General features: G+C 40.3%; 1 protein-coding gene across 1 annotated transcript; it reads left to right on the top strand.

Annotated features, from left to right (window-relative positions):
- Positions 1-853: 853 nt before the first annotated feature.
- On the top strand, positions 854-9,276 carry SLC25A15 (solute carrier family 25 member 15). The gene is made up of 6 exons (XM_079315335.1): positions 854-981; positions 3,856-4,114; positions 6,418-6,555; positions 6,885-7,054; positions 8,065-8,223; positions 9,077-9,276. Exons 1-6 carry the CDS (start codon positions 927-929, stop codon positions 9,199-9,201), a joined length of 906 nt encoding a protein of 301 aa, XP_079171461.1. The 5' UTR covers positions 854-926; the 3' UTR covers positions 9,202-9,276.
- Positions 9,277-12,487: the final 3,211 nt, after the last annotated feature.

The raw sequence follows: 12,487 nt of genomic DNA, 5'->3' as shown, positions 1-12,487 counted from the left end.
GTACTGTGCTTGAAGACAGGCTTATAAGCCAGTGAAGCATAATTCACATGTGTATTTGTGTGGGTTTTAAGACTCATGCAGCTTTTTGACAGCACTGCCAGAGAAGTGTCTCACACAGTTCTGAAACAGTGGGAGCTCTTCGGCTGAGTTATTTTACCCCAGATAAATAAGCTTGTTTAAACTGCTTGCCCATTGAAAGTATCTTGCTGCAAAACTTGAGAACTGAATTAATTTGAACATTTCAAAGTATCACTTTTGTATTTCTGCTTTCCAGCTGCCTTCCTGAGAGATGAGGTGTAATTATTATTTATAATATTCTGGGGGGGGGGACTTGTACTAAAAACATGACAGCCAGACACACTTCAAGATGTTCATGTTCATTCCCTTTATACTCCTCTTCTGAAAGCCCAATGTACCTGTATCATCATGGGTAGAGTTTTCTCAGCTGCTCTTCACCATGAGGAGAGCAGATTCTGTTTTGCTTTATAAGTGAGGAGCTGAGACAAGCATGAAATATTCCAGCCTTAGACACCTGAAGGAAGACTATGCCTCTATAATCAATATAAAAGTAGCCCTCAGCACTGTTCCCTGGATGTACTCTTTTGCTTTCATTTGAGAGATCCAGGGAGATAAGAAGGTGGAACGCCCAAATAAGATGAAGCTAGGCAGTGATACTACAGGAGACCTGCCTAATGCAGCAAAATTGGTCAAAATACAAATATGCTAAGTCTCATTCCTGAGCACAACCGTTTTCTGTCTCTGACTGGAAGAGTGGATCTGAAGGTATTCCTGTAATGCTTTCACCTGTCAAGTTATTGTAAATTGTGTATGTTTCATCTTTCTCTTCCCTCAGGAGACAAGTATCTCCATACCTACCAGAAAACGGGAGACTTTGCTCTGAAATAACTGATAAACAAGCGTGAAGCATGAGGATCAACTCTGCTGTTCAGGCTGCCATTGACCTCACAGCAGGTGCTGCAGGTAATTGCACAAAACTTCCAAGAGACAGTTTTAATGCCTTTGACAAATATAAAAGCAGATTCCAGTTGCTATGAAAAGCCTCACCTTCTGTATTTGAAGGATACGAGGAGAAGCAGTGACCTCAGCCAGTGTTGTAACTGTATCAGTATTGCTCCTCCCTGGCGAAACCCCTGCCACACAGTGAAGGAGACATAACACCTCACTGAAACTAATCATTTTCTATAAGGAGGTTTAAGCTGTGCTTACACGAGTTTAAGAATCAGAGTATAAGCAGAGTTTTGCAAGGAAGTCAGCATGTGAGTGATTGAGGTGCTGCTTTTGTCACAGGAACTGCCCCTAACTGCAAGGGACAAGGGGCTATCTGAAGGGTTTCTAGCTCAGACAACATCCTGAATCTCTAAAACCTCTGAAGCTCAGTAGTAGAACTGATGATGAATTTTTGCAGCTTCCACTTCAGTCTAGTCTGTGCTGTAAAATTTTTCTGGACCAGTTGTGTGGAAATGATATCTCACTGATATTGCCATGTTGGTAATGTCAGTGGCTCAAAGATGCAATTTTGAACCCTGCTAGGGAAAAAGGGTCTTTTTGACACTTCCAAGCTAACTGGTTATATGGAAAAGGTGGAAGATTTGTCTAATTTACTTTTCAACTAGTTTAGGCAATTTTAGTGATCTTTTTTCTTTCCCACACAATAAATATTATAGTCAGTCCTTTTATGACAATGTTCATGCTGTGAATATTGACAGTATTAATGGTGTTAAATGCATTCAATTGCAGCTATTTGAGGTAATTTGTCAGAGTGGAGGTTAACAGTGCAGTGAGAAAGCAAGGGGAAACAGCACAAGTCTGGTGTGGCAATCTCTGCACTTCTTAGAAAATAAAACTAAGTAAGCAAGCAGCTTGTCCCTCCTGAAAACACATATCCTGGTTTTACCTTCCTCTCCAGATACAGTCTACCTGATAAGTAATGACATACTGAGGCAAGCAAATTCTGGACAAGAATAAATAAGTAATTTGGCTGTGTGTGGTAATAGTCCTTTGCTTAGGATCTAAGCAACCTCTAATCCCTTTGATTCAGTAGGACTTTTCCCCACCCCTGTGTTATTATTAGGACCACACTTGTCTGAATGCTCAAACAGATTTGGCTTGTTGGGTTTCTAGTTTGTTTTAATTTTGTAGGTTGGTTGGGTGTTTTATGACTCTTTACTGCTGGCTGTAATAATTTTTTTTTTTTCTTAATATTTCAGATAATAACTAGGACTCTTTATCTTGAGGCTTACAAAGTTCATTGCTGCAGTTTACTAGGCTTTTTGAGCTAACTCCAATAACAGCCTTTTTGGAAGAGCCAGTTATGTCAACTCCCAATTTTTCAGCTTTACATTTCCAAGATCCCTTCCTGGTTTCCCCAGACATCTTCCAACAGCCATTATTTTATTACAGGAACCTAGCATTTGTTCTGTTGATTACTATCTACTTGACTTCACTGTAAATAACATTGGCTGAGCCTTCCCAACTCTGCTTTTCATTTTAAGCTTACATGGGTATTACTGGTCTGAGCCAGCTACTTTTCTCCTTGGTTATCCTTCCAGAGCAGGAAAATCTTTGTGGTTTCTTGCATGATTTGCTCTGAAGCTTTTAATGATCCATCCATTTGGCAGCTAGATCCTGAGTTTCCCTTAAAGGCCTGAAGTATCTCTTTGCAGAGAAGCAAGAACAATGTTATACAAATGTGTTTGCAAAGACTAAAATGGATTGCAAATAACACTAGTTAAACAAACACTTACTCTTCTGCCCACTTCAAATAACTGATCTTAATTGGATGCACAAATTTGTTTCCATTTCAGTTACTTTGCTATCTGCATTTACAGATAATTTAAGGTACGTGCATATCAATTGTGCTTCAGTTAAAGATCAGCTTCTGTTTTAGTACAGTTCTCCTCTCTTGCTAAAGAACAAAACCATGAACCCTATATAAGGTACACCTATCATGTGCTTCCTGTCAGGTATCTGCTTCTAATAGATTGCTATCACTGTACACTGTTTCATATTGAAAAAGTGTAACATCAGCTCATTCTGCAGACTACAAAATTGAGTTGATATTGTAGAAGAACACTAGGCTGTGAGCAAAATGGTTATTGATGACATTGATGGAAATATCACACAAGTTTTCAGGGTATTGACCTTGCAGTTCAGTTTGGAAAAGATAACATGTTGAGAAACTTTGCCCTTTTGCCCTTTTCCAGCTTATACTTAACACTTTCTTCCAGTCTCTGGAAAGAAATGTGCTTAAGAGCCACCTGGAGTTTTGAAGTAAAGGGTTTGAGTCTTTGGTTATCAATTTGTTATGTATGATAAGTAGTGTTTAATTTGTTATGTATAATCAGCAGATTAGCACTCAGCAGTGTTCCTCTTTTACTGGAAGAATCACTTGATTACTAATCTGGGCTGAGTTTTTTTGTTATTATTGGAATGTAAAATCAGAGATGCCTTCTGAACCACTGCATTACTGGGCAAAGGAAAATGTTATTTAACTCATTGACACAAGTGACTTGATTGCAGAACAATACCTCTAATTCAGTAGAAGTTTATAAAAGTGAGCTGATTCATTTTAGATGCTTGCTTTTCATAAGATAAAGAAATGTTAAATGAGAATCGTGCTGTTACTGCTCCTTTTGCCTGATTTTTTTTCTTAAGGTAGCTAAATTCACCAGTGACAATTGATGCCATTGTGCTAAAATCAGTGCACTTGTCTTTTCTTAAAGGGAATTAATTAATCTTTGCTTTCTGTGTGATATTCCTAATACTGGTGCTCCAGCATAGGTGTTTTAGTAATGATAACTTCAGCCACTCTGTTAATTTCCACTCCTTGCCTAGGTGGGACAGCCTGTGTGGTGACTGGCCAGCCCTTTGACACTGCAAAGGTGAAGATGCAGACATTCCCCAACATGTACAAAGGACTTGTTGACTGTTTTGTCAAAACCTATAAGCAAGTGGGATTTCGAGGCTTCTACAAGGGAACCACACCAGCACTGGTAGCCAACATTGCAGAGAACTCCGTTCTGTTCATGTGCTATGGATTTTGCCAACAAATTGTGAGAAGAATTGTTGGAGTAGACAGAAAAACAAAGCTCAGGTTAGTAATAAATATCTGGTTTGTATTTTAAAATAAAGAAGTACATAAAATTTCATGCAATTGCTCTTTGCCAATACTGTACTGTCAGGGTGTAAGTGAGGTCCCAGGCTCTCCTCTGATGGTTTACAGTGCAGTGAATTTTGGAATATAGGCCTTAGTGTGACAATATAGTGTCCAACATAACAGAGCTGTCTACTAACCAGTCACTGCAGCTGGCTGGTTTAGATGATGACAGCTTAAGTGGAGTATTCAAAACTTGCAATGTTTTTACCAATAGGAATGAGCATTTCAACACCTGAAAGTATTACCTTAATATCTAGGTTGTTCTGATTTTGCAAAGGAGGTAGTGGCTCTTCTTACAAGGAAGCATGTTAAGGGGGAAGGGCACTTTTCTAGTATTGTCTGGCTTTTAAAAATGTTTTTATTTCAGGTTCAAAAGCTTGCTCTCCCTACAAACCCTTTACCTTTTCCTACCCATTAAAAATGTAGCAGGTAGGCCTACCAGCAGTATGTTTCACTTCTTCACTGTCTTTGGTGATCATCCTAGGAGGTAGACCACAGATATGCAGAGGTCCTAGGATCATCTCACATGGTTGAGGCACCATGGTCATGCTGGATGTAGGGAAGTTAGTGCAGGAAAATTTGAAACAGTACAAAGGTGTACTACTCTGTCTTTGGAGCTGGATACAGAATGGGAATGTATGCAGCAATAGCAAGAACCTTTGGCATCTGACAATTCTTTCCTTGGTCAGGTAATGGTGCTTTTCAGATCCAAGATGGCTCTTTAATGCCTTGTTGATTCAAGGTCAAATAGTGTGACTGCAGAGCTGTTCTAGGACAAAACATTAAAGAATTTAAGTTTACTTGAAAAGTTGTCCCTTGGTGTTGTTTCCTTATTTTCTTCATCTGGATCATTGTGGGGGAACCTTATGAGGTAAATGTAAGGGAGAATTGTATTGACATGGTCTTCAGCAGGGCTCTGATGAGAACATGTGGTCTGTTCAGGACATCCCCACCCATTGTTACTGTACTGTTACACCTTCAAAAAAGGACAAACTATAAAACATTTTTCAGTTAAAAGAATACATGTCACTGATGCATAAGTCACAAAGAAAAGAAATTAAGAGAGAAATGCTAAATTCTGTTTATCTTTTAACATATGCTTAGTTCAACCAACAGATTCCATTTCCTGTTGAAGTCTAAAGTGAGAAAACAAAATGGAAAGAGAAGTGCTAAATTCCATTTGCTGCTCCACAGGCAGTTACTGATTTCTCACACTTTGAAAGTTCTCATTACCACCATATCTGAATGTCATGAGCTTTGCTTTATGTCGCAACTTGAATTTTGTGATTCTTCAAGGTGAAAAGTTACATCTTTAGTCTCTGATGCTACAGATGTATCAAACAAGGTACAAGGCTTGCTGGGCACGAGGCAAGCACCTCCCTCGCATGGAAAGAATTTCTGTGCTGCAAATAATATCAGCCTCAGCTGTGCTGACTCCCCAGGTTCTGAGGGAGAAGCTCCACTTCTATGCTATTATGCAGCTGCTGTCCAAAACACCAGTGTCTGTAGGAACCTGTCTAAAATGCATCATAAAGAAGTGTTGCCCTCGAGTACCAGCCTTTTGAGTCCTGGCAGTTTAACAACCCAGAATCTGTGGTATGTGTAAAATCACCACAAAATAAGATCCAGTTTTGGAACATTGAGTCACTGCAGATGACAGTGCTGTCTTGTTTGGTGGTGTGGTTTGTGTTTGTGCTGTCTCTGATTCACATGGTTGCATTCATAGCAGCACATCCATATAAAGATTACAGTCATCTATTGTGCCTGCTTTCAGTCTCCTAGCATTTTTCACTGAAAGTCTTTATTAATACTGGTAAGGTGAATTTTAAAATCCTGATATATGACGTGATAATTGTTCCTATTCTTTTTGAGGAAGTAATTAGTAACCAAAAGTTGCCCAGTAAAACAAGTCTATCAAAATCTTCATAAATGCAATCAAATCTTCTCTTCTTGGCTTTTATTCTGCTGCAATCACAGAAGTATAGTAAAAAGGGTAGAGGTTGCAATATACCTCTTAGGTGTCAAAAAGGGTGTCTTTCAGTTGTATAAGAAAATGGGCTGAGCTAGGTCTCTCTTCCCTCTGGTTCAAGTAACTAACCTTCGCCCTTAAGAATCTTTCCCCCAAGCCTGTAAATTTTTCTTGATGGTAGATACAGGTTCAGGAAGCTGTTTGCTGGTGTGGTGGCTCCACTGCACTAAAGGTCAGTTCCCAAATACCTTCTGCAGTTTCTTTCTTGCAGTGATCTACAGAATGCTGCTGCAGGCTCCTTTGCCTCTGCCTTTGCCACCCTTGTCCTCTGTCCCACAGAGCTGGTGAAGTGCCGGCTACAGGCCATGCACGAAATGCAGCTGTCAGGAAAGATAATCCAGGGACACACGTAAGTATAGACCCTGCTCAATATCTCTGAAACCCTTTCTAGTGTATTATTTCTTCACATGCTGTATTGGCCCAGTGTCACACTTATAGTGCTCTGCTAACCAGAGAGGAGCTGTGGCTGGGAGGGTCACAGCCTGCAGACCTTCTGTGTGATAGTAAAGCTGGATGCCAGTGAAGGGCTCCCAGCAGGATCTTGCTCTAAGTCTTACATGAATTCAATTGTTTGCACAATCAGTCTCACCATTAATTTTTGCTGCAGTTGCCTATTGTTCTGTAGCCTCTTATTATCTGGCTTATAAGTGTATCACTAACTGGATGAACCTCTCTCAGTACAGTTTGGTCAGTAGTGAAGGGTGTTATCCAAAAGGATGGGCCCCTTGGATTTTATCGTGGCCTGTCAAGCACTTTGCTGCGGGAAGTCCCAGGCTATTTCTTCTTCTTTGGAGGGTATGAACTGAGCCGGACATTCTTTGCCTCTGGGAGATCAAAAGATGAATTAGGTATGGTGCCTTTTTTTACAGGTGGGTTTTAGCATGCTGTCACAGGGGACATAAGGGGGGGGGTATATTTTCCCTGAAGATATACTAATGATGTTGAAATATACATACAACATGAAGGAAATGAGGCATACTAAATATGGGAGGGCTGCATCTTGTGTATACATAGTAATAAGTTACTGAAGTGGCCATTTTCCAATGAAGGATGTATAATAAATAGAGAATTAATAAAGTGAGCTACCACTACAAAACTGCTGAAATATCTGACCCCATAGTGTAACACAACTCTGAACTATTTCATTACAGCTGCCATTCAGAGTGATTTTGAAGTATTTAGCTGCATTTGCTTGAACAGTGTGTTCAGGTATATGCTGAACTGTATGTTGCTGTTAGATGTAGTTACAAGGATAGTAAGAGAACACTGAGATTGAAAATTAGAAATTAAAAAGCATGGTGATGCCAGAATAAAGATTGCCTGTCTCCAGTTAAAAGACTGAACTAGCAATACTTTGTCTTGCTTGGAGTCAGGATTTCAGCTTTATGCATTTTGGACTTGTAACAAAACATTTACAAATATATGATCTGAAATACAACATTAGGGTGCATCATGAAAGAAATGATTGATCACAAAATGACTCTACTGTACCAAATAAATCTCTGTAGATGTGATTAGTAACACCGTATGACATTACTCTAAACCATTTCAAAATTAACCTTAGAAAGTGATTACAAGTGTTTAAAAAGTTAATTCAGTTAATACAGTCAAATTCTGAGTTACAGTTTTTTAGCATGGCCAATAATCTAAGAAGCACTCTTTATAATCTTTGAGTTTCTAGTTAAGACTTGCAATTTACCAGTGACTTGACATTAACTTAAAGGTTAGTGAGTGAACAGCAACTGCTCTTTTGTCATAAGCAGATTCCTCTGTTCCCTTTGAATTCTATAGATGAAATAATGTTGTATTTGTGCTCATGAATACTGTTGTGTATAAAAACGTATTTCTTAACTTTTAGGACCCATTCCTTTGTTACTAAGCGGAGGTTTTGGAGGCAGCTGTCTGTGGATTGCTGTGTATCCCGTGGATTGTGTCAAATCCAGAATTCAGGTCCTTTCAATGGCTGGAAAACAGGCAGGCTTTATGGGAACATTTGTAACTGTTGTGAGAACTGAAGGTAAGTATGCAAGCAGATCAACTGAATCTATAGGGCTGCAGACTGAAACTGTTACTCTCCAACACCGAAAATCACTTTGGAAACCAAGTCCAGTGATAATGTGTTAGAGACAGACAATAACTGTTTCTAGCAAACAAATATCTACTTCATGTAGTGTGGAAAGCTTGGAATCTAGAAACTGAGACCTACTACCTGCCTCTTGGTTCAGGAGATGATTCACTTAAACCTAACAGAAGCTTACCATGCATTAAAAGCAGATAAAGAAATGGGCTCTATTACCTGTGACCAAACCTATACATGAAAACTGAAGGAACTAGGTAGGTTCCACGCAGAAGTTTTCTTCACCTCTAGAAGTTAATGTGGCTGAGGATTGACTTATCAAACAGCCCTATCCAGCCTGGCAACTTGAGGCATTTACCTCAGATCTCCTCTCTGGAAAAGGCCTGTGTCAGGTGCTTTGGAAGAGGGTCTAAGAATATACAAGGCAGCAGATATGAATCCTGGCCCCATTGCTAGGAAAGATACTCATCAGAACTGGAGTCTGACTAGGGGCACAGCTCTAACATGCTGGCCCCTTGCCAGCTGTGGTACAGCCACTGTCAAGTAATCTCAGCTGACCATTGTCATACCTGACATAAGCATCTAGCATAAACCCTTACATGGCTAAACTCCTGTTACAACACTAGATACTCCCATATCAATATCCAGTACCACTGCAATCAGTAGCTATACCAGTTCAGCTCTTTGTGTTCATGCTCCTTTAAGCAGAAGCATTGCTTCAGTATCCTTCACAGGTAAGAGCACAGTAGTTGATGCAGGCAGTCACTTTAACTGGCTCTGGTTTCATTTCCAGGTGTGCTTGCCTTGTATTCTGGACTAACACCAACTATGATCCGTGCATTTGTGGCCAATGGAGCACTGTTCCTTGCCTATGAGTACAGCCGGAAACTTATGATGAAACAAATAGATTCTTACTGAGACTGTCCAGCAGATGGAAAACAAGAGATTGTTAAAGGGTCATTTAAATAAATGATGAAAAACACATAGATCACATGATGGTCTGAGCAGAACCAAATCAGCGACCTAATTTTACAAACTCAACTCCAGTTTAAGATTTGTAATCTTTTAAAATCAGGTGATTTTATGGAGGTGTGTACATGTTGCTGGAATTGCACAAGCAGAACTATCTCCCTCTTACAGATTCTGCACTAGGTACACTGCATGTCATAAATGTCTTTCCTGACCTGTAATGGTGCTAAAAATATTTACACTGACCTGTGGGGTTTAATGTAACATGCAAGAATAGGTTGTGATTTGTCTACAGCAAAGCACTGGTTTTAAAACTGTGCTGCAGTTGTTACCCTTCACAGCTGTTGCCAATGTCTAACTCAAAATAATGTCAGTTCTTGCTCAGTTTAGATGACTTGGACATACCCCTCACCTAGGGATACCTTTCCTTCTCCAGCTATATCCCTGTCCTGCTCCCTGCTGCTCTGTGACTTGCAAAGGTCATGGCAGAGGGTGTCTGACTTACATACTCTTTCCTACTTTTATAAACCCATTCACTAAGACACATTCACCCCTTACCTTATATGCGACTTAGAGCCTGAGATATGCCTACATTTTTGATAAAAGAAGTACAGTAACAACATTAAGGAAGTTATGCTGCACTGTATTGTTTTCTAAATCTCTTCAAGGAGTGGGCAGAGTATGCTAAGCACCACTTACTTTAAGGGAGGGATACTGCTGGAAATAGGTGTTGCCTCTGAGCACAGAGTTTTGTGCAGGCTCCAGTTTAGGTCACCTTGGCATGAATGAGGCCACACGTTATAAGGACAGGAAGCTGAAGAGGAACAGAAAGCCAGATCTGGGTGGTTAACTGACACTATGGTCTCTGATGTAGCAGTCTTACTGGAGCTGGAGTTTTGCCACTTGCTTTGCCTTTTCAGCTGAGTGGAAAAAGCTCATATGACTTGTATAACCTTCAGCCCTGGAGGGCATGGCCTGCTTGGTCATGTTACTTGATTAAAAATGCAGTTAGTCAGTATTACCCAAAATGATGCAGTGACACCTCTTTTCAGATCCCACTTTTGTTCTTCAAGTAGAATGCTCTTTGTATAAGCATGCTCTGGTTTGTAAGAAGCAGCTACTGCCTTATCCTGAAATAAGTTGAGCAGGTCTTAGCACAAACTTGTCCTGGAGTTGTACAGAGATGCTGCCTGAGTGCTCTAAGTGCAGCCCACCAGTGTGGGGGCAGTGGGGCACAGATAGAGCCCTTTAACTCACTGAGATCATCAGCTACAAGGAGATTAACAGCTTGTCACAGCAACCATTTTTTAGTGACAGACAACAGTCAGAGCTGGAACAACCTAGTTTTGCATGTTACAGCTTCACTTTCAGATCCCAGAAATAGGAACAAACTTCAGGCATAAATGAAATAACCTCAATACCTGCTGCCTCTTGCAGTGGAGCCAGGGTGCACTTAAACTGGCTCATTCCTTGCATTTTTGTAGCCTCTTTGGTGGAAGGTGGTTGCTGCAGTTCCACACAGTCTTCTAGCTCCTCCAGGCTCCAAGTGCAGAAAGAACAATTCATCTCCCTTTCATACACCATGAGAAAAGGCAGTTAAAGCAGGGCATAGCTGAAGAATCTTCAGTGTCTATTGCACCAATACACCTTAACTGACTGGTACACTAGAGGCAGCACTGCTCTGCATTGCCAGTATTTAAAAGGAATTTATACCAAATGTTTAAATTATTCAGGTAGGAGAATGAGGGTTTAAGAGTTGTTAGATTTCCCTTCTTTTCAAAGTTGTCTAGCTAAGAGAAATAGTATATTTGTATGTGTTTTCTAATAGTTATGAAAAGGTGAGGACAGACTCCACCTCAGTGGAATACATCAATCTATTTCTTAGATTTGCCTTTGCTTTCATTTTTTAAAGCTCATGGTTGCAGTTTTTAATACAAAAATTGAAGCTTCAAGAGAAGCAGGGTATTTAAAACAACCTACAGCAAGAAGCTGGTGGTATTTTTGAGAGTTTACCTTCTGAAGTTGATGTAAGCAGTAGTTTTTCCATTCAGAGCTGCTTAAGCTGTACATGTGTATCAGTTGTTCAGCTAAAAACTTCATAATGTTGGTACAGGAATTCACAGAAATAAAGTTCCATTTGATTAACTGAGTACCTGATGACTGCTTACGTCATTTAACAAGCTCATCTAGCTGAGAAACAAAAAGGTTGAATTCAGCATCACCACCTCTCTGGAATGAAAGAAAGACTTTATACAATCCATGAATGTATAAAGCCCTCAAAACTGAGGGGAAGGGGGCAGCTAGAGTAAGGTGCTGTGAAACAACTGCTAATTTTACATCTATGGAAAATGAAATCCATAGTTCAGCACTTGGCCTGTTGCTTTGTAGTATTAGTGTCAGTTCTAGTATTAAGGTTTACCTTGAATTCCAAGTTTCTAGATTACCACGGTGCAGGCTATAAAGTTTTCTGTCAGAAGAATGCTGGGAGTCAAGCACAGGTCACCTAAATTCCACACAGACAAGAGATGAATATCCACTACCCTGTGAAGGTCAGTGGAACAGGGAGGCAGGGCTTATTGTTACCCTCTTCTGAGCTGTGGTGCCCACATCTCCCAGGAGAAACACAGTATATCTCATGTAAAGCTATTTTGTTCCTCATTCCTGCTTTCACATTCGTTTTTACTTAACTGCATGTGCCTCAGCTAGAAAAATCTGACTCCTCTTAGCAGCCTCTACTGCTGCTGAGGAACTGGCTTACTCCCAAAGCAGGATGATGGGTCACCTTGGTGCCCTGCCAACTGTACAAAAGTGCATCCTAGGACAGTGATACCCAACTGCCTGAGCTAAGCCAAAATGAACTTGGCCATCAGCCACTTGTAGCTGCAATAAAAGGGCATCCTTTTTTAGCCCCTAGCCACATTCACGTGGACAGTGAGGTAAACATATAGCAACAGTAGAAGTTGAGCTCACACATGGTGTACTTCATACTACACAAGTACCTTCAAGTAAGGACAGGGTAGGTGTATGACGTCTCTGCTTATTTCATTAACTGGAAAGCTATGTCACTTCCCTTCCACTTTTTTGTTCCCAACAACAAAAAGACTAATGCAGCAGCAAAACCAAGAAGCTAACACCTCAAGAGATTTCACACAAATGAAGGCACAGTCTCCACAGAAGAGCTGCACTGCTGAGAACAGCTGGAAGTAGAATAAACATCCTGAAAGTCTGTGCATTA

This window comes from Erithacus rubecula, assembly GCF_903797595.1.
Source record: "Erithacus rubecula genome assembly, chromosome: 1".
In the NCBI taxonomy this organism is placed as follows: domain Eukaryota; kingdom Metazoa; phylum Chordata; class Aves; order Passeriformes; family Muscicapidae; genus Erithacus; species Erithacus rubecula.
This window is presented reverse-complemented; position numbering and strand designations above follow the sequence as displayed.